The sequence below is a fragment of the Ostrea edulis genome, chromosome 2 (assembly GCF_947568905.1).
Source record: "Ostrea edulis chromosome 2, xbOstEdul1.1, whole genome shotgun sequence".
Lineage (NCBI taxonomy): Eukaryota > Metazoa > Mollusca > Bivalvia > Ostreida > Ostreidae > Ostrea > Ostrea edulis.
This window is the reverse complement of record NC_079165.1, coordinates 19597254-19625000: the sequence shown is the minus strand read 5'-3', so window position 1 is coordinate 19625000 and position 27747 is coordinate 19597254. Positions and strand designations below refer to the sequence as shown.

At 35.0% G+C, this 27747-nt stretch overlaps 1 protein-coding gene across 3 annotated transcripts; it reads right to left on the bottom strand.

The window, feature by feature from the left end:
* Positions 1 to 1250: 1250 nt before the first annotated feature.
* On the bottom strand, positions 1251 to 27747 carry LOC125667590 (ubiquitin-conjugating enzyme E2 E1-like). 3 transcript variants are annotated; one of them, XM_056156310.1, is made up of 5 exons: positions 27669 to 27747; positions 24242 to 26227; positions 19044 to 19094; positions 10990 to 11122; positions 1251 to 2685 (listed from the first exon to the last, which is right to left on the bottom strand). In XM_056156310.1, exons 2-5 carry the CDS (start codon positions 24433 to 24435, stop codon positions 2434 to 2436), a joined length of 630 nt encoding a protein of 209 aa, XP_056012285.1. In that variant the 5' UTR covers positions 24436 to 26227; positions 27669 to 27747; the 3' UTR covers positions 1251 to 2433. The 3 variants fall into 3 exon arrangements, with proteins under 3 accessions (XP_056012285.1, XP_048757121.1, XP_048757120.1); XM_048901164.2 differs by lacking the exon at positions 27669 to 27747 and having other exon boundaries at positions 24242 to 24441; positions 24776 to 24928; XM_048901163.2 differs by lacking the exon at positions 27669 to 27747 and having other exon boundaries at positions 24242 to 24441; positions 24780 to 24908.

Sequence of the window (27747 nt, the reverse complement as noted above, 5' to 3'; positions counted from 1 at the left end):
CGTAGACAACGAGATCACTGAATCAGGATACTTTCCATATGGGTCAACGACAATGTAGAAAATGTGAGAAATCTTACACGTCCACATGGGAATGATGTGATTGGACTTTCCCACCAAAGAACACTGCTAGTGCCATTTCTGACCAAAGAACACTTCTAGTGACATTTCTGACCGAATAATGGTCAACCCTCCATTTGATTACAGCTGCATTGCCGAATATATTGGACTGGCGTATTTTGCAGTGAGCATTACTGGAACTTATTTCTAACTAATGGCCGATGATGAAGACTGGACTTATTTGGTTAAAAGTCTAAAACTTTTAAACAATATAGGGTTTCAGACAAGCGTGGATCAATCCAATGGTGTACAGCAGTTCCAACATACTCGTACCCTTAGTCTTTCTTTGCTCTAGTCATACTCTTCCTCCTGTGTTCGCTTCCCTCACACCCTTAGTCTTTCTTTACTCCAGCAATAACCCCCCCCCCCTCCTGTTTTCGCTTCCCTCAAAACCTTTAGTCTTTCTTTGCTCCATCTTCTGACCACTTCAGTCTCTTCTGACCGCCTCAGTCAATGTAACTGTACATCATCTGACCATCTCTGGTCAATATATCTGTATATACAATTAAGTGCTCCAGTATGTCCAATCTCTCACCAGAGGGCGTATTACGCTGCGCTACAACACCTCTGTCAACGTCTAAATGTCAAGATTCTTGGCAAAACTTACATATACCTATAGCATCATGGATAATAATTTTATAAGTTTAAGTTTTATGCTTTAAATCTTAAAGTAGGTTCACAAAAACAACGAATTCCATGATTATACTAGTATTATTGAATGAATGAATATTTATATAAACCTTCTAATTCGCTTAGGTGTCTCATATTTACCATCTTCTGATTTTAAAACATTCAGAGAAATGTTTGATTTGCTCAGATATTATCATTACAGTTCGATATGCTAAGTTAGTTTTAGTACATTTTGATATAACTTTTTATACGTTGACAGAGGTATTAGTGGAGCGTAGCGGGAACGATAACTCTGGGAAGAGATTGCAGAATGTCATCAGATGTGACAGATTTATCTTCCCTTGTCTACTTGAAACCTATGTACCGGTGAACAGTATCATGACGATTGGATTTCTTAACACGGAGGCTCTGGAACCTGTACCACAAATCTTCAAAAGGTTACATTAAATGTTAATATTTATTGTGATAATGCCCATAGATTCAGATCAATATACAACAGAAACTGAATTTTACCATTTTATTCACATAAACATGCAACACTTCATACACATTCATTTGGCGTAACCATTTGTACACATCAAAACTCACTGAATATCCATACTCTCACATTAATTGATGTACCTGCATACTTGAAAGAGCTACATTTTGTATCTATAAGCCATCTTTAGGTAGAATTTTAGTTATACATAATAAATTTTGACCCTGTTTTGATCCGAAATGAGAAACTTCGTATTGCAGTGATACACTCAGATCATAAATTCTAATTACAATTACCTGCAACAAGTTATTCAGAAAAATAAATATACACTTTTTTCTTGCCATGTTTATACATTTCAAAACAATTTACTTTGATCCACACGTGTATATCACATACACAAAGTACACAGTTCATTTCAATTGACAACCATTAAGTAAGCACTAGACCAGGAAAAAAATCTTTCACAAAAATTCCAAACTTTGTAATTTACACACAAGAGCATGAAAGGTTGCTACCGGTATCATTTTCACTATTTGCTGTTTTACCTCATAACAGTCTCACTAAACCATTGATGGACAATTTCAACACACAATGGAAGTATGCATGCACATTGCACACATATCAATGGCAGCTCATCATGAAGATGATATAGATATTATGCTTCAAGCATTCTGACGGATAAATAGCTTGCATTCTGTCTCTATCAATACCCATCTTAGGACAACTTTTCATGTCCTATTAGTTTCTCTTTTCCTTTTGAAAACAGTCATAATCAATATTACATATAAAAGTTTTCTAACTCTCTTAACTGGAATAATAGCACAATTTGCCATTGTAAACTGTATCTGAAAAAAAAAAATAGTCCAACTGGAACTAGTAATAAAATATTATAAAAACAAAACGTAACTCTAAATAAATGAATAGCGAGACTTTAAATAAATGCACCATTTAAAATGGTAATTCTGTTGTTAATTCAATGTCCAACGATGAAAATACTGTAGATTAAAAACAAATCTGTCTCATTTTTAATCAAGCATGTGCTGGCAATAGATTTTCCCTTGCTTTTTTCAAATAAAATTTCTTTAGAGAATTTAAAACTCTATGAAGTACAAACTATAAAAGACAGCACATTTGCAACATCAACCAATAGGTTACACATGTGAAGTACTTGTGACAGTCTGAAATGATAAATTAACCATCAAATACATTTAAAGTCCCGTAGCAAAGCGCTTTGTCCACTGTCGAGCCACTCGATCGTGTTCAGTTCTATTTTGTGTGTACTGTGTAGCAATACTCCCGACTAGTGGATCGGCAGGGTTACAGTCTGTAAGAAGAGAACAAATTGACAACAACACTTTGGAGATAGTCAAAGCAGGACTCCAATTGTCCTTTAGAATATCCAAACAAATCACTCCCTGACTGTTGATATTGCAGTGGTAAATTCGTGTTCGAAATGTCACCTGTAAATTAAAATGAAACATACATTAACCATCATACAGCAAAGCTTCTTTAAGATTTTCATAGAGCCCAAAGTAATCTGAACCCCTGCATACAATACTCATGTTTCGATTCACTTTCCAGAACATTAAAAAACCCAGATGAAGATGATATTTGTAAAACATAGGGTGGTCAAGCTCATATAGCTCACCTTGGCAATAGCTACTGTTCAGAAATAAACTTCATTTTTGAAACGACATAAGGGTATGGACTGCAACACTTCATGCCAGTCTACTTCATGAAACGTCATGTTAGTGCTTCATGAAAACTATGCTCGCGTATAGTGTTGTAATTCACACCTCGTGTATTTTTATGTTCCCCAAACAAAGTTTGGGAACATATTGTTTTTACTCTGTTTCTTATTAGGGCTTTCCACCTTTCTGTGGAAAGTCCTATTGTTATTGTTCTGTTTATTATTAGGGCTTTCCACCTTTCTGTGGAAAGTCCTATTGTTATTGTTCTGTTTATTATTTTCCTGCCGTCAAAAAAAATTTTCGTCTTAAGACTTATTGAAAAACTTTATAGTCCATCATATAGTACTTCTTGAGAAACGAATACAGTTCACCCTGCGTAATTCAACTTTGACCCCTTACGGAGTTATTGGACCTTTCGCAGAAATCATTGTTAGCGCTTCTACTTTGTAACCGTAAATGATAGGAGGATGAAACCTTTTCTAAAACATAGAGGGTAATTAGTAGAAGCGAAGAATTTAAAATGAAGGGATTCGGTGTCCCTTAAAGGGAGTTAATGCCTCTTTATGTTTTGCGATTTATTCGTAAAACATGTCGAGCTTGAGAACGGTTTGTCGTAGAGACATGGGACCAACTGGAATAGGATTGGTGACCTTTGACCTTGAAAATTAGGTCAAGGTCAAAGGTCAAGGTCATCAGAAAAGAGGAAAAAATAGCACTTTTTATACTCTCTTTCCTGCTTAAGATAGCGTTGAAATATTATATGGGTAAGTATTGACTTCTTGATTGGTTTTGATAGTATGCATTACAACTTTGAACTTTGACCCTTCTGTGAATTTCGGAGACTCGCGTCGAAAACCTTGTTATCGCTACTCCTACTTAACGGAAAGTCATAGAGACACGAAACCTTCGCTAATGAATTCACAGTAAAACCCTCTTGCAAAGAAAAAATAATCAAAGGGATACGAAAACCCTTAAGCATAGTTATTGCCCCTGAAAGTCTCCAATATCATTATCTAAGCTTATAACTTTTATATTAATATAAATAGAGACATGGGATCACTTGCATTAAGATCGATGACCTTTGACCTTCAAAATGAGGTCAAGGTCAAAGTCATCTTTAAAATTAATTTTTTTCCATTTTCAAGGTCTTTCAAAGTATTTTTAGCATTGATAAGCTAACCGAAAGTAACCGAAAACCCATAAACAAATTATTGCCCCTGAATGTCTTGATTAACATTTTTTCAAGCTTATAGCTTTTACATTAGTATAGATAGAGACATGGGATCACTTGCATTAAGACCAATGACCTTTGACCTTGAAAATTAGGTCAAGGTCAAAGGTCAAGGTCATCGTGAAAATTATTAATTAAATTTTCTGGGTCATTTTGAGTTTCGTACATCATCTTAAATATTCTTAAATATCTTTTTTTAAATCATTGCAGGTGGAAAGCCCTCTAATTGTTCGCGAACAATTAGGATCACTAGTTATTATTATTATTCTTTTTCTCTGGTACTTTTTTGTCCGGTAGTGTTCTCAGAAACTACAAAAGGGATCGATATGAAACTTTCCAGGATGATAGTATAGCGTTTGTAGATGTGCATAGTGATAGTCATTTTGTCTGCACGTGCATGCATGCGCGCGCACGTGCATTGCAATTTTGGTACAAAAAATGGAAAATCAGAATATTGAAGGAAACGATATAAAACCTAAATAGGATGATAGTATATCATTTGTACATATGAAAAATAATAGTTATTTTGTCAGCACGCGCGCGCATGCGCGTGCACGCGCATTATGAAATTTGTACACTAACTTTAGAATCAGTGTAACTTTTTTGTTGTTCATTGAAATGGCTTGAAGTTCATATCATAGGTAGATATTGAGACCCTTAACTGATTTGCATGGTCAAAATTGCCAATTTGCACGCGCATGCACGTGCGCTTCATTTTGATTGGATAATACTAAAACGTTTGTAACTATCTTATCTATGAAGCGAATGAGATGATATTCACAGCATACGTAGACAATAGGTGTATCTATATATTGGTGTAGCAAAAAAATGCCAACGCACACGCGCATGCAACGTTTTTTAAATGTTCAATTTTTAAAGGACGATAACGTTTTTGTTTTTCGTCAAATTCTATTGATATTAATGGTTTAGATGTGTCTTGGTACTCCTTACAAATTGCTGTGGTTAGAATTACTGCTCAGCACGTGCATGCACGTGTGCTGAATTCTGATTGGACGATTTTAAAATCGCTATAACTTCCTTATATTTGGTGGAAACGTTATGAAATTCACACTGTGGGTATATGATACACATGCCTGTTGAACGACATCAACAAAAATTCGGATTCATACACGCGTGCGCGTGTATGCGTGTGCAACGCTTTCTTTCATTTTTTGGTACTGAAATGACCATATTGAACTTACTACATGTAATTAAAGGCTAAAATAAATTGATTTTTTGCTATAGATTCACAAGTACATCACTTTTTAATTGGGGGAGGTTTGGGGAACATCTGTAACGGTCCCCGTTACAATTAGAACTAGTCAAAATTGATTTTCAATTTTTATACTGTTTGAGATATCAAAGACAAAAAACATAGGATATGAAAATATAACCCCATGACAATAGTGTGAAAATATAACCCCATGACAATAGTGTGAAAATATAACCCCATGACAATAGTGTGAAAATATAACCCCATGACAATAGTGTGAAAATATAACCCCATGACAATAGTGTGGTACAATATGATTGGGGAAAGTATACATGTTACAGGGCACACTAAATTCCTGACATAAATATTCATCAATGAATATTCATGGCATAATAGAGAGTACAAATTTTCAGAAAAATCCACGCACTAGTCTCTCAGAACATGTTCTGATAAAATAGTGTATACACAGACAGATGGACATGTGATTCCAGTAAACCCTCTTTGTGGGGGGGGGGTGTCATAATCTGCTTTCGTTGGGTCCTGCAGTAATAATATTGGTTTGCCATAAAAATCTAACCTGCATCACTCGTCAACAAAATAGTTAAAGTAGGTTAAATCCAGCATCCAATGCACGATTAGTAATATGTATCTCTAAATGCATCACCCATATACTATGTTAACCCATACTATGTTAATCCAGGTGTACGTGATCCTATAAATCGAACATTATCCGTAACCTGTACGTGATACAAAGCATTGGTAACTTGGATTATATTCCAAAATGTATCACTCACATATATCTATAGTCAAAGTATTATATATCAGAGATGTTGGCAGGGGTTTTGCTTTGCACTTTATATAACGATGTCATTTATAATACAGAAAATGTAGGCCACACTCACAAGCTGAAACAAGTCTGCATACTGTAAAACAAGGAAATTTGGCACAGGTATTTTGATGCAAATGCATGTGCCAAGACATTCACAGAAATCAATTTTAGCACACGGCGATTTGTTACAGAACACATTTGGTGTAGATCGAGTATGTGGTTTGATCCATGACTATTGTTTTCCTCCATGATCAGTCCAGCTTAACTATGCTCAATAGCTTCCGGTTTCTAACCTGGGTACTATCTATAGTATTGTACTATATCGCAAACGAAGAATAAAGGTACTGTGCATTGAAAAAGAATTCTGAGTTTGGTATGCTGATTTCGCTCTTGGAAAACTGACATGTGTCTTCCATATTTCTCTGTCCTGAAGCCAGTCTATGTCATGTGACTTGTCTGAGCGAAACCAACAGCAGAATACACATGTTAAAGTCCTTTGAAAACATGGGAATTGTAAACGCATTAATGTAGACTTTATGTTGTTTTTACTTGGGTATAGTTCTGATTGCATTTATTTTATTGTAGACTTCTAGTAAAAGTGACGATTTTTTGGTATCTCCCATGATGACAGGTAAACATGGTCAAATAAATTATTGTGCAATCGTAATTTTTTGTTTGGAGTAAATAGAAAATTGCAGAGGTAATACCGGTACATCTAGATGAATTGTCAGAGAGGACAACCCACATGCTTCATCTCATTTTCATCTTGAGGCACTAAAGTGATCGCTGGGCAGCTAGGTGTAAATGTCTTAATGATGAATATACAATAAAATCTCCATTAATTAGTTGATCCCTACAGTTTATTTAGCAATATCTAAATATTAAACATTCACTGTTGTTTACTTGTGTTAGTACAAAATTACTGTACAAACTACCTTAACCTTTAGACATAAGTAAAGTGGATGTTTCGGGTATGGGTATAGTTAAGTCAACAACACAATGACCTGCAACTTTTCAAAAAATACTTTTGAAATGGAAAATCGTTGGCGCACTTATAATTTTGACAAATGTGCTAAATTTAAAAAATGTGCCAATTTTTTTTATTTTACCGCATTTGTGAACCCTTTATTTTTGGTTACAGCAGGAATTTATTTTTCAAATATTCTATTCTTCTAAAAACTTCATTTGAAAAAATTCAACACTCAGTATCTAAAAGCAAGTATGGTGGTTTGCATTCCTAGATGTAACTTTCATGCAAATTTGGTCCAGTTAGGGTTGATAATTACTTTGGAATGTTACCAAATCTAAAACTTTCAAAATGCAACAAAAGCACTGGTCAGCATCATATGGACCAAATTTAGCCATCTGAAGATCAGTAACTCAGTACATCCCTAGATTGATCTTCCTTCCATGCCAGTGTGATCCAGGTGGGACCTATATCAGTTGGGGATTTCGAATGAGTCTAAAAACTTGAAAACTGCAATGCCACCACCACACTGTATAGCTAGCTAGCACATGCTCTCCCAGCTTTAGCCAAAGTGAGCTATAAAATTAGGCATGCAAGGAAGATCAGCATTCATTCAAAACAACATTTTAATGTTCAAAATATGAGACAATAATGAGAAGATGCATCAGGATTGTTTTCTCCTATTCATGAATTTTATCATCAATTATATCATCAATAACCTAACTTTGTTTTGTGCCTTTCATTGTGCTGCTCAGTAAAATATTCCCTTTGTGCATTTCATTATATGCAACTATGCATATGTTATGTGGATTACTGCTGTCGTTATTCAGTACTGAAAATTTATATTAAATTTTTTAAAGGCATCCTAGGAATTTTTTATGTTGCATCATTATGTACTAATATTTAATTAAATATAGCATCTAAAGAAATTTTCAATCTTTCATTTAATTTTGGAAGATCTACTGCCTACACATGCACACTTAAGAAATTACTGGTGAAAGCTCGTAACTTATTGACAGGTAGCCAAGCTTAAAATATTTTAAAATTTTAATGTACAGGTGGTGAGAGAAGTTAAACCATGCATCCTAAAAAGAGACCCTTGTCTCTAACACGGGAATCAGTTTTCTGCAAACTCAGTGGAGACTCGGGGATCCCCATGTTATGGTGTACAATCATACAAAATGACCATCCAGCAGTGTTCCCCAAATGGCTACTCACCAAAAATATCACCTCACTATGCAAAACAATAAAGAGACCCTCTATAGGTAGCAAGTTTTCATAAAGCAGATCTATACATTAATAAATTTCCATCAATTTTCTGTTCATCCCAGGGTTGTGATATAATATGCAGATTTCATAAGTGGATTCTAATATCTCTAAAATCTTAATGTATTGGATTGGTTAACATAATATGAATGTATTTTTCAAGCTGCTTGTATGGTACTTTAACAGCTTTGTTAAATCCAGGTAAAATCTACCTGTGTTCCCCACCCTACCTTGAGAGGGCCTGTTGATTACCTTGCTTAATTAGATGCTGTTTTGAGGAGAAGCCATTAGGGGGATAAGCCACCACGATGAAGTTAATGATCCACTGACATACTCTTCCTGTTAGAGTGACATATTGATTGTGGCTAAGATAGACAAACAAGTGACCTTGCAGGGACTTCAATACTGTAATGATTTTTTCCCCTCTCTCTCTTAGTACTTCTAATTCCTAATATTTAAAACTCACAAGATTACATGAATTATTCAAACCTCAACAGATTAAAAAGTTATCCTAACATCTGGCATATATAGTTACAAGCAACCAAATGTTCATAATCTTATCAGTGATTACATCATATGTTGACAAATCTTACTATCAACATGATCAATATTTTATGTCTATATACACAATACATCAAGTTCGGCAAGGCATCGCATATCCCCTCGCAAGGAGTGTCTGCGTCTTTGTAGTGACATTGACCTTTTGATCCTAAGTCAATAGAGTTCTTAATTTCTCACATGATAACATAGTGGCTGTTATTATGTAGCACTCTCCAGTCATTTTTATTCCAATGTTTTCGGGAGAGGGCTGCAATGGTGCAAAGGATCTTAGTAATGGTGAAAAATAATTTTATGAAGAACCTGTAATGAGCTCTGTGTGTTTGTCACTAATGCTGCATGCATTTTTACATTAAAAAGAGTACCAACATTGCACTTGGGCAGGTAAAGAAACCCAGCAAAATCGTTTATATGATAAGATAAAATATGATCAAAAACGTTCCAGGAGTGATTCACTACTGCAACTGCACCATTATGGTGATCCTAAGGATTTGTAGCCCCCCCCCCCCCCCCCCCCACTCCTCCCAAAGTCAGAAAGAGCTACATTATTGCAGCTACCTGTGTAGTATCAAACCAACTGAGCAGAATGTGGCCTGTTGTACAAGCTCAGGTTTACAAACACCTACACATGAACATTCCCATTACTATATCAAATTGATAATGCACCAAAAATTAATCGTGCTAATTAAATATCAAAGTCCTATCTCTCACAGTTAAAAAGATCTGAAAGGTATGAATAAATGACAGACAGACAGTTAGACAAACTGCCATAGCATCATTACTCATGATACATAACAAATTACCCTCATACAAGAATATCAAAGTTCTGTTTCTTACAGTTATAAAAATCAACATGTACAGGATGTGACAGATAGACAGAAACCGCCATACAGACTGCAATGACATTGTTTAATCATTGTATTATAATAAATGACACCCTCACAAGGAATACGCTAGATATCAAACTCCTATCTCATGCAGTTATCAAGTTCAGTGACAACGAAACAGATGACGGACAAAGCAATCTTTAAGTGTAGCCTTCCTCCATTGGCAACACAAAAAAACCCACTCCTACTGACTTCATATTCACAATTTTACCAAAAGCCAAGAATACATGGAGATACTAAATATGGCTTGGAATCTGGTAATGAGGTCGGCTGAATTGATTTCAGCTCCTCATAATCCTGTCTGGAACCTCTCACTGGGGAAGAAGTCCTTGACTGGGTTTTTTTTTTTTTTTTTTTTTTTTCCTTCCTTTAGAGATGAACAAGTGAATATAACAGTGATCGATCTCATAAATCTCTAAAGAATACAAATTTAAAGGAAAGGCAAACATGGATCCCTGGTTACACCAGAGGTGGGATCAGGTGCCTAGGAGTAAGCATCCCCCCTGTTGACTGGTCACACCCACCGCAAGTCCTATATCTTAACCAGTATGTAGTCAAAATCCGTTGTAGACATGCCCAACAATTGGTGTGCAACACATCAGACAGAGATGTCTCATAAGTCTTAACCTTTATAACTCCAAGTGTAATAAACAAAATAAATTCAATAAGTCTTTTATAAGTAAATTCTTTTAAGAGACAATCTTTCCTTTTTATTTGCTTCCTCTACGAAGCCACCTTTTTAAGATAGCATATACTCATTAAACCTCATCCCCATCCACTGTAAACTCACAATACATGTGCAAAATCTACTTGTATGAAGGACATTCACTGACCTTTACATGCACTGTACGATTATGAAATCTAGGATGTCCACTAAACCGTTCATTTTAGTATGTTGTGGTACATGTTTGAACTCGTGCCTGGTAGAATCTGATGATCTAAAGTCCTGAACTTAGTTAATGCTTTTCATCATCTAAGTCAGCTTTGTAATCCTCCTCACCTTTTCTCAATATTTTGACTGCATTGCTTTGAACTCTCATGTGCCTTATTGGCTTAAAGCTTCAGTGTAAATAGCGAAACCACCCATAGTAAATACAAGATCATTGCTATATGTACAAGTACCTTTGGTGGCTTAAATGGATAATCTGCTGAGAAATGAATGTCAAGGAAGAAGACGCCTCCCTCATACACCGACCCTGGGGGGCCAAGAATGGTGGAAACCCACTCATACATATTGTCTCCCTTTGGACCAGCACTGCAAGTAAATTAAACAGTTACAGTCACTAAACATATTTATTGATAATCAGTATCACGAAGGATTCATTTGTTAAAAGCTTGTACTTGGATAAGCCTTGGGGCCACAGTACTCTGCCTCACAATATATTAATGCAAGCTTCAGACACTCACAGTAAGAATTACAACCTTCTACATCCAGAATACGACCTATTAAAAATTGAAAGAAGTTACCCTTTAAACAAGCATTAGATGGTCAGATACTTGTCAATGTTTGGGTAACTATACATATCAATCCATATCACATCATCCTGCATAAAACTAAATATGTACTCTGTTAACTAAATTTCTAATAAACCTTAAAATAGTGTTTAAATTGTGCAAAATACCACATTGCCACCCACTGTGCGATTGATGAGTTTCATGCATATATACATTTAGATACTGAAGATAAAATTCAGCATATGTGAAATTTTAATGACAATTTCAGACAAATATTGGCTCAGGTGTGCTAAATATAATATTACAACCCAATCTTTAATCTCTGTAGGGGGATATAAATTTATGATGATTCAAAGTCATACATGTTATACGAGTTAACAGTTAGTGACCCTGAACTTTGACATATACATTTAAGAGTTAATTTTTTCTTTTACATTGCACTATTTAGGGAGAGATGCAGAAAATTTTCATGGGAGGGTGGGTTGGTTGCGACCCAAATTTGTACCTTTTCTACTCCAGATAGGGCATTGAAGATCATGCACAAAATGACAAAATATGACCCTTTTTCGTTAAAGGTATAAAAGGGGGGTGGGGTGGATTTGTTCTAAAGAGCACAAAGAACTAATAACATATCTTTCGACTTTTGAATGCACTTGCCAACAGACAATTTGGCACATACAATTTTTTTAGCTCATCTTTTGAATAGCAACATCAATACATGTAAATGTATGAAATATTTGATCCACATCCTGTGTTCGATGACTGATGATCTCCAGTTATGTTGTACCTGTGGTATTTTCATTTTCAAAGCAGAAAAATTGTTTAAGTCATCAAATGTTTCACTACATTAAACGTCACACTAGTGCTGCTCACAACTGAATTATTTCATGCAATGTCCCCAGTCTCGATCTGTCTGTATTGATCACGTCTGAATGGAAGAAAGCCCAGTGACCTTCTGAGGGTCATTTACTGGTCATGTATAAGTAATGTCTATGTATTAAAAGATACAAGAAATCTCTGGTTACAGGTTGAAAATCATTTCATCTCAGTTAGGCATAAGCTCTAAAAGTCAAATGATTTACTCTTTCAATTGAAAGTAGAAATCAAATGTATGCACACGAGGCCCAGCTAGCACACACTGATGGACATGCAAGGATAGCTCTCCAAAGGTCACCTGTTAATTATTGCTAATGATAGCCAGAAGAGATACACCTCTAAAGTTTCTATACAGAGTTTGAAATTAAAACTTATTCAAGCACAGCCTTCATGGTTTTTAATCAAATCAAACAATTCACAGTTGCAAACAATTCAGTTTCTAAAACCTATGGTAGAACAACCGTACTTTATTATTTTGTTTTCTTCAGAAGCATACAAAAACCTTTGAGAGACATGTAAACCCTTTTCATCACACAACAGTACTTATAATTTCCAGATTTATAATGCAGGTTCTGAAAAACGATTTGACCTCGTAGTACAGGTTGATAGTTATATATGCAAATCATGTCGGTCAATCACTAGCTGCAATAATGTAGTCAAATCCGATTTTTTTTATTCTGACGTTTTCGGGATAGGGCTACAATTCTATAGGATCTCTATAATGGTGCAAAATAATTTTATGAATAACCGATTATAAGCTCCATGTATTAGCTAGTTCCAAATGTTGTTTACACCAAAAGGAGTACCAACTTTGTGCTCGGACATGTCTAACAGTGGTGTTTTTCATTAAATATCATGTACAGCATGCAAAATTCTTCTTCTCCTCTGCCATCTTGTTATCGCGAGAGCTCGTAGGTGGATCTACTGTAAAACCTAAACATTGACAATCTGCGTGAAAATGTAGTTATTCAAGCCACTCTGACAAAGAAAGGAAAATCATATGGTTGCAGAAAGAATTTACACTCTGCTGTTCTTTTTAAAAATTGATATTAATAAATTTAAACCTTTTCAATACCGATGAAATAGCTTTCTCCTCCGTACTCGTCCATTGATGTAAATACTCCCTTATATGGCATATGCAAATAACTTGACAATCGGAAGTTGAAACATCAGTACATTAAACATGGCGCACAAATATGAATCGAAAAATTGGGATAAATCGAAATTGCTGAAAACGGTAGAATAGAGCCTCACAAATCGTAAGTTGCAGGTTGTAAATTTATATATTGACTAACAAACATGAAATATCATTTTATTTACGTAAAGAAATTCAGCAAATGATTAGAATGATCGAAAATGTTGCGGGAGTAATTCACTCCCGCATTTGCACCATTACAGATATCCTAAGGAGTTGTAGCCCTCGATGCCCCCCTCCCTTCCGAAAAAAAAAGTGGAGAGGGCCACATTATATTGTAGCTAGTCGATCGCATGTATCCATGCACCACGTAAACAAAATAACGATTGACATCCTTTTACGTTGGCAATGCTGTTAAAATGATGGTAAAGGGCATGCAGTTGCAACCAAAGCTTTTCCAGGAGGAGTTCGTGTTTTTTATGAAGTGAATGTAAGCGGCATGATCGAACTTTGAAACAGAAATTTCAAGTGACTGGAGGGAAAGTTTAATTCCCCAAACCATGATGGAGCAGATGACGTCAAACACTAACAACATGAAAAACACAAAATCGCACGTGCTGACCTAGATACAAAATTGTCAACTTTCTAATTTTACTACAAACGTTATTCAAGTCCATCATAATTATTCCTGTTTCATTTGTTGTAGTAATATAATGACATCATTTGCTATTAAGATTTTAAGATCAAAATTTCAATTTATAGCTATCACATTGTCGTGTTTATTCTGAGATCTTATCACTTGCGCTCAAGGACATTTTTCAGACAATGCATTGAGGATATAGGCTGACCTCGAAATGAAAACAATCACATGAAATGGAAAGTAGTTAAAAATGTGTTTATTGATAGTTGTGTGATATATAGAATCTTAATTAACACTCGTGCTTATGGCATATGAAATTTATGATAATCGCCAAGGCTCGGAAAATATTAAAACCGGCAACACATATATCATAAATTTCATAATTACCGCAATTCACCTTTGAATTAGAACGCTTTGTCCGATATAGTATTGCGTTGTGTGATGACACAATTGAATCTGTTTGTAATACAATTGCGAAATGCAACAGACACTCTCATTGGTCCATATGTATAAGTCCGCCCAAATTCCCTTATACGGGAGTAGTCAGCATTTGAAAGCATGAGAGCCAGATGCTAGATTGGAAAAAAACTTCAAAGGAAGAAAGAGAAAAAGTTGTATTCTTGTGTTGTTGTCTCATAACTTTAATATCAAAAAAATTCCTAACATATTTTCCTACTATACTTGTGTCCAAACATACCTTCAAATATTTATTAAAGCCCCAAAACTCGATCACAGCTTTTGATGATTTTGTTCGTAGACGTAGCGCCATGTTAGGTAGCCAGTCAATTCGAATTCCGGTTCATATCCATACTAGCACAATAGCGTCTAGATGTGTACTAATACCCCACAAATATTTTAGCTAAATAGTTTAGATAATATACCACCCCAGTCCCATTAAATGATAATTATTCAAATAGCTAAACTCACGGCAATGCGGCTTTCATTAGTCATGAGCGGCCGCGCCAGACGGTCTCCATTGAATGGGCTTATGTAGCATTTTCGTTAATCAAGAGCTTATTTTACCTTTACAAAAACTGGTACAAAAAATGTTTTAATTTCTATTAATTATTCGTGTTGATAATAAATGAAGAGCGAATACATAACATACAACCGATTTTATGAATAGATACCAATAGCAAGAGTTCGAATTGACCGGCTACCTAACATGGCTACGTCAACAAATGAAATCATTTGAAGCTGCGAGTTTTTGGGCCGTGTGTGGCTTTAATGAAAATTTAAAGGTATGTTTGGACACAAGTATATAGTAGGAAAATATGTTAAGATGTTTTTATATTGAGTTTATGAGACAGCAACACAAGAATACACCGATTTCAGGCCTCAATCGTCCGCAGCTTTTTGTGACCCGTAAATCGAAGGTTTTTATAAGGGGTGGATCTTTTCAGAGAGCTATGTTCATTTCTCCAGCTACACTGACTCCGCTCGAGAAAGTGGGCGGGCTGTAATCGGCCAATGAAAACTCTTGTTGTATTACATCAAACATGTCATTCAAATTGTTCAATCGTCTCATTCAATTGTGTCGTCACACAACGCAATACTATATCGGGTAAAGCGTTCTAATTCAAAGGTGAATTGCGATAAGCCATAAGCACTTGTTCATGATTCTTTATTATAAACCTCTACAGGTTTGGAATATCAGTATGTAATTGTCACGCAAATGCTTAACCATGCAGGTATTCTACCATAATTAGTTCAAACATCTAAGAGACTCCAATAAATATGCTAAGATCTAAAATCTATTCAAGACTGATATCTGGATTTTCGCTAGTCAGTGCGGACTATAGCGCTATAGAGAGTTTACTAGTCTGACATGTTTTTTTTTTTACTAGTCTCGGATTTGCGGATATGAGGTAATTTTGAACCCTGCCATATGAATTGTTAGTATCATTCAAGTTTAGTGATCTAAACTTCATTGCTAACTGCTAGTAACTCAAAATTAGATGATCTCTAGAACTTCTAGTTACAGTATAGGGCATCACTCATGATTCCTTACATTTTCATTATGTTCATTGACCAGGTAGTTTCTAAGAATATGAAAATATTCAAATGTGTTTAAGTAACAGACAGTGCAAGACTGACGGGCATCCAGGGTGACTCAGTTGACCAAATAATTTTCCAAGGTTTTTCTTATCTACAAGACTATCTTTTCCTCCCTACTAAGAATTTTTTCTCCCACTCATAAAGAGTAATATTTTTGATCTAAAGAGAAATTCTTGGCTTCAAGGGAATGTTCCCAACCCGTTAAAAAAAAACTTGAATATCACATCACAGTGCTGGAGCCCATAGAGAAGGAAAACTAATCTTAGTCAAACAAAAAATCAATATGAACAAATGTTCCGAGAGTCAATAGTCAATAGTGTATTCTATACAGCCGTATCACCTCCCTCATTCATGATGTCCGTATCAAATGTTCTAGTATCATTCAGAAAAGGGCTCAGAGGCCAGTGCATTTTCCAACACTGATTAGTAGTCCAGACGATTATCATACAATGTGTAATACCCTGTCATTAACAAATTATTTAACTCTGACAAAAAGATTTTCACCATGTATAAAAAGAGCTTGAAATGTGGATTAAAAGCCATAGACAACTTATTTGGGGTGGGATATGATACACAGACCTTACGATATCATGACATCTCAATACATCAATTATGCAATACAATACATGTATCTCAATATCATAACAAATCATAATATTGTAATAAAATGAGTATTTATTTATCTTTCGGCTTTGCAATTGATAATGTTCCCAAAATGATTCATATGTACACGCGGTGTTCTCAATCTCCATATCAGACAGCAGAGTTTGAAATTACCTCATGTCAGTAAGTCCGAGATCATATGGCAAAAAAATGTTGGACTAGTAAACTTTCTATTGCACTAGTTCACACAGACTAGCGAATATCCAAATATCAATCTTGAATTCCATAATATTTTAACAACTTTGTCCAAGTCTGTTAGATGTTTAAACTAATGGTTGAATACCTGAATGGTTTAAAGCATTTGCCTGACAATGACAAGCTGACTTCCAAACACAAGGAGGTTTGCAAAAGGGAATACTTGTGCCTCTCAAAGGTTATTGTATTCTAAAGAAAACAAAATAAAGTATGGGTGTCTACATTTCTACTGTAGGTGTTAGAAACTGAATTGTTTGCAACTGTAAATTGTTTGGTTTGATTAAATACCATTGGATAAAAATGAATTTAGTTTATTCTATATGATATAGTGGATGGACTAGTGATATGCTTTGCAGGCTAGTGAACATTAATAGTCACTAAGTCTGTATGGACTAGAGCTTGAAAAAGTTAATAAAAACCATGACCAATAACTATTTTTCATGCTCGCACAAAATGACAATAGTGAATAAAATGCTGTAAACAAGTTAATTTGGTGCATATGTAGTTTGGCGCAAATACAAGTGCCAAGACAATGGCGCTAATTATAATTTTAGCACACTAGCAATTTGTTGGAAAATAAATTTGGTACAGAGTTTGTGGTTTCATCCATGCCTATTGTTTTTCTCCATGGTCAGTCCAGCTTATGCTCAATAGCTTCCGATTGATTTCTAACTCAAGTACTAGTGTATTGCGAACAAAGAATGTTAGAGTGCACTGAAAAAGGAATTCGAAGTTTGGTATGCTGATTTCTTTCTGGGAAAGCCAACAGAAGTGTGTCTTCCGCATCTCTCAAACTCTTCGTCCTGAAGCCAGTCTATTAAGCCATGTGGCTTGTCCAGGTGAAATCAAAGACAGAATGGACTTGCTGAAGTCCTTTGACAAAATGGGAATTCTAAATGCATTGGCGTACATTTTATGTTGTTTTTACACGAGTATAGTTCTGACTGTATTTATCTTACTGCAGACTTTTAGTAAGTGACGATTTTTTGGTATCTCCCAGTGTAATATGATATGTAAAATTGGTCAAATAAATGATTATGCAATTGTAATTTTTTGTGAAACATTAATGTTTTGTTTGGAGTAAATAGAGAATTGCAGAGGTAATACAGGTCTACATGAATTACCATCGTGGACAACCCACATGCTTCATATTGAGGCACTATATAAGGTGATAATGGGGGCCGGAGGTGTTAATAATAAATATACAATAAAATGATCCCTGTTTATCTAGCAATATTTAAATGTTAAACATTCACTGTTGTTTACTTGTCTTAGTGTGTATACAAAATACCCTTCCAGTATGGGTATGGTAGTCAACAACAGAACGACCTGCTACTTTTTGAAAAATATCAACAAGAGGTTAAAAATATTTAATTCTTAACATTTTCAAATTTATCATGTTTATGAAATTTAGTAATAAAGTGTTGGAGGAAAGAAGGCTTGCATTACAACCACTGACCATTTCAGCCCCACCCTTAATATACCAAAACCCCTGTCCCTGGGATCATCAAATTTATAATTTTGGTAAAGGACTACCCGCTCTTTCTATATATCCATTTAGTTTCAATATTGAATCAATATCACTAAAGAAGATGTTACTCACATGCTTTACACATAAACACTATATATATATATTATATATATATAGATCATTAAATTTATGATTTTGGTAGAGGTCTTCCTGCTCTACATCACTATGCATTTATTTGTTCTTAGAGATGTTTGGTTGTATAGAGAAGTAGATTTTTGAAAACTGGTTTATTTTTGGCGGTTTTTGCCCAGCCCCGGGGTGCAGGAGTCCTTATATTTACGATTTATGTCTCCCTTATCCTAAAGATGCTTCATACCAAATTTGAAGAATTTGAATGGTAGTTATCAAGAACAAGTTAAAATGTTCAATTATTAATGTATGGTAACAGATGTTAACCAATTGCAATAGGTCACCTGAGTTTACTGTGACCTTCTACAGTAAAACTAACCAGACTTATTATACATGTATGTAGTATACATTCCAATAGGCATCAAAATAATTTCAGAAAAATCAACCTTAAATATTAAATACTGTCATTGATACGGAAAATATGTATCAATATTGTATCAAAGCTTTTAGATTTGACTGCATATTGATTACATCAATGATATTTGATGACCTACCTGCAGTTGGGAGGTGGGTCTATTGTGATTTCTGCCAATTCTTTTTGAATCCTAAAATGTAACAAAATCATATGTTTATAAATATGAAAAAAACCCCACTTATTTCTTCAATTCTTGTATTCCTAAGTAAAATGACTGCCTCTGTGATCAAATTGCTTGTCTGAGTCAAACCATCATGCATTCATCAAATGTAATTAAAATTTCAATTTCAAGATTATTATACACTAAAACATGGTTATAGCAAACCTCCAGGGCCAGCGAAAAACAGTTCATTATAACCAAACTTTTTTGTATCCAATAAAATTTCCAGTATTTTTCTCTCAAAGGGGAATAAATATCACATCGCAAAAGGTGTGAATTCATTATGAGTGTGTTTTACTGTGTCACACACACAAACACAATGACTTTATAAATGTCACTAAATACAGTGTGACTCCGTTACCAGGGTGACTATGGAGAACTGCACACATAATCACGGATAATCACTATTTCATCTGAGTTACAAACATTTCCATTATCTATTAGTGTTACACATTAATGAAGATGTACAGTCTTCACGAAAACATTTAAAACTTGCTGGCCAGTCGGACCAGTGAACTGTCTGAATTTACTGGCCCACACTGAAATTTACTGGCCCCCTAAATTTTCATATGTTTATCACATATATTATGGAATGCATTGTAAAAGTGTACAATTAAATAACCGAAACTATGGTTATTACTCGTATTCATATCCACCCTAAGACATCCTTTCTGTCGATACCAGAAAAACAACACCGTAAACAGTATTTTTTCTTTCTCTTCGCCAGCAAACAACAAGACTAAAAATTCACGTATTTTTCACAAACATGAAAACAGCCCGAACGCACCTTAGGAAGTAGCCTTCTCTAAGATAATTAAACTATAGAAATTGCATAAAATCAGAGATAACTGCAATTGACTAAGTTCATTTTAATTGGACAATGCCATAAACCAGCAATTACCGGTGTGCGGTGCGATACTGAACATGGCCATTTTTGTTGTTTCAACAAGTTGTTCGTTTAATATTCACGTGATCAACGTACAAGTTATTTTGACAATTACAAGTATAGTTATCGTTCTTTACGAAATAAACAAACCACGATGTCCAAACACTTACTTTATGTGTTATTTTTTTTATTTATTTTTATTTTGATGGAAAATTTAAGCAAATAAGACATTAAGAATATCTAAATCCAACATTATATTTTATGTGACTTACAAAGTCTACAAGCCCATCGGACTTCCTGATTTTTAATTTTCACTGACCCGACTGTAAAATTCACTGGCCTTGGTCTTCGGACCACTGAGTTTTCATGAAGACTGAGATGTAGTTTCACTGGCAATGGTGACGTCTCCATACGAGTGAAAAAATTCTCGAGCAACGTTAAACAATATTCAATCAATCACAATGCAATGAAAGGGGAGAAAATCAAGAGCTCAGAAGAAAAATATAGGGTGGGGGCGCATTTAAAAATCTTTTTCTCATGATCGGGGATCAAAGTTTTCCATGCAGATATATATAAAAAAAATCTACTTCAAGAACCACCGGACCAGAAAAGTTTTACATAAAAGTTTTTTCAAATCATGCCCCCCCCCCCCCCCCCTTATGCACACTCTTAGTCATACTGGTGTTGAGGCATCTCTGTGTTGTGTAAATTCAAGTTTGGTTAGGTTGTGACTGTTTGGTGCTAGGTTTGGGCCACAATATAGGGTCAAGTTTTTTTATTGGAATAATTAAAAATCTAAAATAAAATCTTTTGAAATTCACAACCGGGCTAAGATTACTCAATTGAGTGATATGGTCCATGGGCCTCTTGTTTCTAGTTGTTTTGGATCTTAGTCAATCAAAAAGTTTGAAATTATTTTTCATATCTAATAAAGCAGTATACTGTACATATTATATTCTGTTGTGTAAAAGGAAAACTCAATCAGTAAATACAATCACTCCTGAAAACAAATGTAACATGTAAATACCTTCCCTCCAGAGTGACATTTCAGGTGAAACAGTCGTAGCAAACTAACTATTATTCAAAAGCAAGTGAATGTAAACAATAACCTATTTTAATGCCATGCAGTCATAAATTTACTTCTTGAAGTAAATATTCAAAACAAACTGACATAAAGCTCTTGTTTGCAGAGTACTGAAACTTGTATCTAATATCTAAATTTAATTCTTGGACATGAGATCCTGTCTGGAAACAAAATGTCTTTGTTATAATATCAGAATTAGTGGTGTGGTCATGTCCCAATACAGAATTTTTATGATTTTATCTTTGGTACCCCTTTTGATAAAGTTTAAATACTACCACACTAAAATCATGTTAATAGAGAAAAATGTTTAGAATGAAAAGTGGAGAATTATACAATAATAATAATAAATTTAAAATTAACTTTAGTATGAAGTAGTCAGGAAAAAAAAAATTTAAACCCCTGTAGAGAGATTCAAACTGAAACTTACAGATTGTTTTGGTATCACATTAACCAGTAAACCTACTGAGCTGCTGGGCAATGAAGTTTTAAAGGACAAGAAATATGTTACTATTATTCAGTTTTCTACTGCTGTTTTGAAAAGAAGGTTGTTTGTGATGATGATTCATGTTACTTCCTTTGAATAACAATGCCTATACAGAAATGATTTAATAAAATCTAAAAAACAAAAACAAATTTCTTTCAATTGTTCCACAATATTCTCTGAAGCATGGAGAACACCATACCATGATGGAAAACAATAAAACACTAGGACAATTATGTCATGACTGAACAAATCATTGTCACTTTCCAATACTGTTAGATTTCTTTCAGTATCAAACATACATACATATAAGTGCAATCAGGAGAATCTCGAATAAACATTGTGCTCTTAGGACTATCTCGTATTAACATTGTGCTATTAGGACTATCTCGTATAAACATTGTGCAATTAGGACTATCTCATATTAACATTGTGCTATTAGGACTATGTCGTATTAACATTGTGATCTTAGGACTTAATATCTCATATAAACATTGTGCTATTAGGACTATCTCGTATAAACATTGTGCTATTTGAACTATCTCGTATTAATTAACATTGTGCTATTTGGACTATCTCATATTAACAGTGTGCTATTTGGAGTATCTCATATCAACATTGACGTGCTATTTGTACTATCTCATATTAATTATCATTCTGCTATTGGACTATGTTGTATTAACATTGTGCTACTTGGACTATCTCGGGAGGTTGTGACTAAATTTCAGAGCAATACCTGTGACCATAGCCCCCCAAAAATCTGGAAAACTGTTTGACTTACTTCTACCCCTAAAGTACTGTAGCCAATCCAGCTGAAATGTTGACTGCACTTGTCTTCCTCTGAGAGGAAGCCTTTGACTAAATATCAGGGCAATATCTGTATCCGTAATGGAAAAAAAGTCCGGAAAACTGTCTGACTTATTTTTAGTCCAATAGTAGGTCAAGGATGGACCAATCCAGCTGAAATGCAAACTGAACTTGTATTCCTCTGAGAAGAAGCCTTGGACTAAATATCAGGGCAATATCTGTATCCGTAATGAAAAAAAGCCCAGAAAACTGTTTGAACTACTTTTAGTCCAAATGTAGGTCATGGACGGACATACCAATCCAGCTGAAATGCAAACTAAACTTGTATTCCTCTGAAAGGAAGCATAATATGTGTAAATTTCACGGTATAATATCTGTATCAGTAAGGAAAAAAAGTCCAGAAAACTGTTTGACCTACTTACAGTCCTAAAGTAGGTCAAGGATGAACAAATCCAGCTGAAATGCAATCTCACTCTTACAATTCTTGAGGGAGATATCGTGACCAAATTTCAAAGTTGTACATGCATCCATTACAGAAAAAAGTCTGGAAAACATGACCCCGGACGGACGGACAGCCATCCAGTGCCATAACATAATACGTCCCGTCTAATGACAGATGTATAAAAGCTTTTAAAAAAGGTAGGGAAGAAACAAAGCAGTACAATTGGATACGCTTTAGTTACTTTGCACAGAAAGTGTTTGTCATTTGAGTTTCAAAAAATAAATAGATTTTCAAAAAGAGAAGCCATTATTTTTTTTTGGAAAGTTGGTCAGGGCTACAGGATATAAGATTAGGTCTATAGTATATATCATTTGAGGTAGACCCACTGGACTAGTGCTCAAAAATGTATATGTCAAACCCTGTTGAATTAATCTTACACATACAATTAGGGCAAGTAAAATTTTCTTTGGGTTACCAAATTTTGAGCTCTCACTTGCCCTAAGGGCTTTTGTTTGCAAATAAAGGATTTTAAATCAAAATTTCACTCTGATCTGCATCATCGCAAACCCCAGGTTATTGTTTCATTTCATTCCACAACCCACAGGTTTGTGGAACGGTATGAAACAAAAACCCCGTGTTTGTAGAGTGGAATCAAACAACATCCTGTGGTTAGCGACAATGTGTGATTTGATACATATACTTTATTAATATCTCATAAAACATGCCAAGACTCAGATTGATGTTCTAAATTTTGTAAATAAAAAAATATTTATCAAAATTTTAAAAATGCTATTGTTGAATAATATTTTTTTTTCAATTTATGGCTAAATCTTCAAGAAACAAGTCAATTAGATAAAAGATATAGGCCTGGTAGAAAAATATAATGAAATAAAAGGACCAAAATTTCGAGATTCAAATTTGAACCAACTTTAAGGAGATCGAGTTGTCTTTCAGAATGTTTTTAAAAAATATAATAATAGCTGTATTCACCTACTAACACTCTTTCAGCAAAATTCAATTTGCAACCAATTTTTTTTTTTTCAACTTCTGTTAGAATATATCCACTAGGCTAGGCCCTATATGTACTCAATGTTTACAGGTCTATGAAAAGGCTTGTTTGACCTTTTGACCTTTTTGCTGTTAAAAATTATTGCACATTTCTCACTTATTGTACGTACCATTCTAGTATGGTTTAGGTCAAATGAAGTTTGTTACCCAGAGACTCATTTCGTAAAAAAAATACTGAGGTATGTATCACTGGTTTTCAGAACAAAGGCAAAATATCTTATATGCAAATGAGGTACGTTTCTCAACGGCCTTGTACACCGTGCTGAAATATCATCCCCACTCAAACACTACAAACACATAACATACACCAAATCTGGAAATAACCTATTCAACGATGCTTCATATTTACCTTTTCAGACTAGTTCCTGTGGGTTTGAAAGCTTTCGACGAGGACTTGGGGACGGGGGGTTCCGGCACCACTGAAGTACTGGGTCCATTCGCTTCTGCGGGGCTATCGGGGCCTGAGCTGTGAGTTCCTTCATTATTCTGACCCCCACGGGATCGTCTACCCCTACCCCTTCCACTTCCCCGATCTGAAGACATTCTTGGCTGTCAAAAGATCAAACGAGTAGATAACTTGATCGGTGTCTCTATCGATTTTCATCAACGTTGTAGAAATTATGGCATCATTACAAGAAAATATTTCATTGGCACAACACAGTAAATTAATACGACAATTAATACGGTGTGGCCAAAACCGATTAAGTATTTTCACTATGAAAAGTTACAAAGTGGGTATAAAATCTACGCAAGCACTCGTCATGTAAAGCGGACTCCGTGACCGATGATTGTAACAAAGGGTTTAATTTCAGAGCCAAAATACATTCGTTCAGTCAGCAGTGAACATTTCCAAAATTAGTACAGGTATTGAAAAACATCTTACCTACCTATTTACAAGAAAACCGATGTAAAGAATCCCAATAAATACAGAAAATTCTAATGAAAATATTAGTTTATCTGTAACATTAAAAACGTGCGATTTGCCGATGAGTTCTCCGTTCCATTTAACGCCCTCGTTCGTATAATTTTCTCTTGCAAACCTTGTAAATCAACAATATAGTTTCGTTTAATTGCAATAAGAATAATCTTACCATTAATATAAAATTTCAAAAATTATAATTTGAGTTGATTGATGACCAAGAATGACAAAATTCTCTTAGTTTACACACTGAATATTTAAGGAAATATGGGGAGGTCAATCGAAAAGCCAGATCTTAAGCAATGATTAGCTTCGCGTACTTTATTTATAGTGTACACAGTGAATAACAGAAGTTATGTACCAATTAACACATTGTGATATTTTCAACATAATTCTGTTGAAAAAAAAAATCTATGTATATATATAAACAAACATATCCAGAACATATATGTCAATTCTAGCCGCTTCGCTAAATATTGGGGAAGAAAGGAATCGGGGCTTTGCATGAATACCTTTTCAAAAATATCGAACTAATTATATTAATGCAAGTCTCTGATCAAAATCAATCCCAGGGCCGTAAATTACATGGAGGCAGAGGAGGCAGCTGCCTCCTCCAACTTTTGAGCCAAAAAAAAATTAAAATTTAAAGTTCATTAGAATTTATGTTGTTTCCAATAACTAAGAACATGATACCTCCCTTAAAAAGCATTCCAAATCTTTCTTTTAGAATGAGTTAGTCAAGTAACATCTTAGAAGGCCCTAGAATCAAGGATTTTGCACGAAACGTGTTCAGTGTGCACAAAATGTGCTGGGGGCCTGGGCGGCCCCCAGACCCCCGCCTAATTTCCTGCCTCCTCCAAATTGAAGGTTAATTTACGGCCCTGCAATCCAAGAGATTCGAGCTTCAATCTAATTAAAATTACCGTATTTATAGCTAGTTTATAGCTAGATTATGCCAGGTTTCAATTTGTTATTTTTTAAAAATTTATAATCATGACATTCTTTGATATTTTATACCTGAATGAAATGAAAAGTCATATAGTGTACAGCTAACGTGGGGCATTGCAATAGGTCCCCGTCCGTCGTCCCCTGTGGGTTGACAATTAAATTCTTCTTAAAAACTAAGTAATTTGGTATGAAGCTTCTTCGGAGCTTCACTTCTGGGGCCATAGGGGCAGGTGGTTTCCACACATGCAGAGTAGGAGACCCTCTATGAAAATTTCAATACCCCGGGGCAGGGGTTTAGTTAAAGGACGGGATCAAAGAGGGCATATAATGTTAATAACAGGCTTCTTTGATCTTTTCTTCTGTTGACACCGAATAAAAATCGATTGCGTGTATTCAGGAAGATCAGGGCGTCTTCTGTCAAAATTGGCTCCTGATGCATGGATTCAGGTACTAGGGCGAGGCCAAAGTCTAAAACGGATAGATTATAGTTTAAACATGTTTAAGATTTTTCCTCTTTAGTTCTGCTAATATTACATGTAAACTGAATGCATATTTAGAAAGTACGAAAGCCGGATAGGCTCATTTTTGAAAAGTGGTGGGGGGGGGGGGGATCTAACTCGTTATATAACGAGATACTAATTCGTTATAAAGAGATAATTAACTCGTTATAACGAGCTAAAATATTTTTTTACTCTTTCAAAATGAACCTAGCCGGCTTTCGTAAGAAAGACCATAAAGTTGTCTGTAAAATTTTTAAATTTCAAGACCTCCAGGGCAGGAGTTTGGGCCCTAGTGCGGAGGCCAAAATGGTAATAATGTCTAAATAATTAATGTTATAAAATCCTTTTTAGCTCACCTGAGCCAAAGGCTCAAGTTAGCTTTTCTGATCAAAATTTGTTCTTTGTCTGCCGTCGTCGGCTTCGTTGTAAACTTTTCAGATTTTCATCTTCTCCAGAACCACCGGGTCAATTTCAATCAAACGTGGCTAAAAGCACCCTTGGGTGAAGAGCTTTCAAGTTTGTTCAAATGAAGGTCCATGCCCCCTTCAAAGGGGAGATAATCACGTAAAAGCAAAATTAGGGTAGGGTCATTAAAAATCTTCTTCTTAAGAACCACTGGGCCAGAGGAGCTGACATTTACATGAAAGCTTCCTGACACAGTGCATATTCACGTTTGTTCAAATCATGGCCCCCGGGGGTAGGTTGGGACCACAATAGGGAATTAAAATTTTACATAGAAATATATAGGGAAAATCTTTAAAAATCTTCTCCACAACCAATGGGCCAGAAGAGCTAACATTTACATGAAAACTTCCTGACATAGTGCAGATTCAAGTTTATCAAATCATGGCCCCCGGGGGTAGGATGGGGCCACAATAGGGGATCAAAGTTTTACATACAAATATATAGGAAAAATCTTTAAAAATCTTCTTTTCAAGAACCATTAAGCCAGAAAAGCTGATATTTACATGAAAGCTTCCTGACATAGTGCAGATTCAAGTTTGTTCAAATCATGGCCCCCAGGGGTAGGATGGGGCCACAATAGGGGATCAAAGGTTTACAAGGGAATAAATAGAGAAAATCTTTTAAAATCTTCTTTTCCAAATAATCTTTTTGTTATTAAGATATCAATTCAAATACATATCTTCCAATTACTTATGAATATCAATCATCACTCATCGTGTAGAAATATCTAACGTATGAAGATTTGGTGTAATGCATTGGATTAATTTTTCTTCTTCATGTAAACGAAAGAAATACTTTGAAAAATAAATAAATAATTTTTTTGAAAATTCATGAGGGTATGAACTGTGACACATTATGCCAGAATACTTCCTAATCATTCTATCTAAATTTATTGTTCACACCCCCATGTGTATTCAAAAATAAGATTAATTCTTAATATTTACATTTTACTTTTTGTCCGATGATTCCCAGCCGTTAGAATAGTCGTACTATATTTTATCAAGATTTAATTAATAATATAAA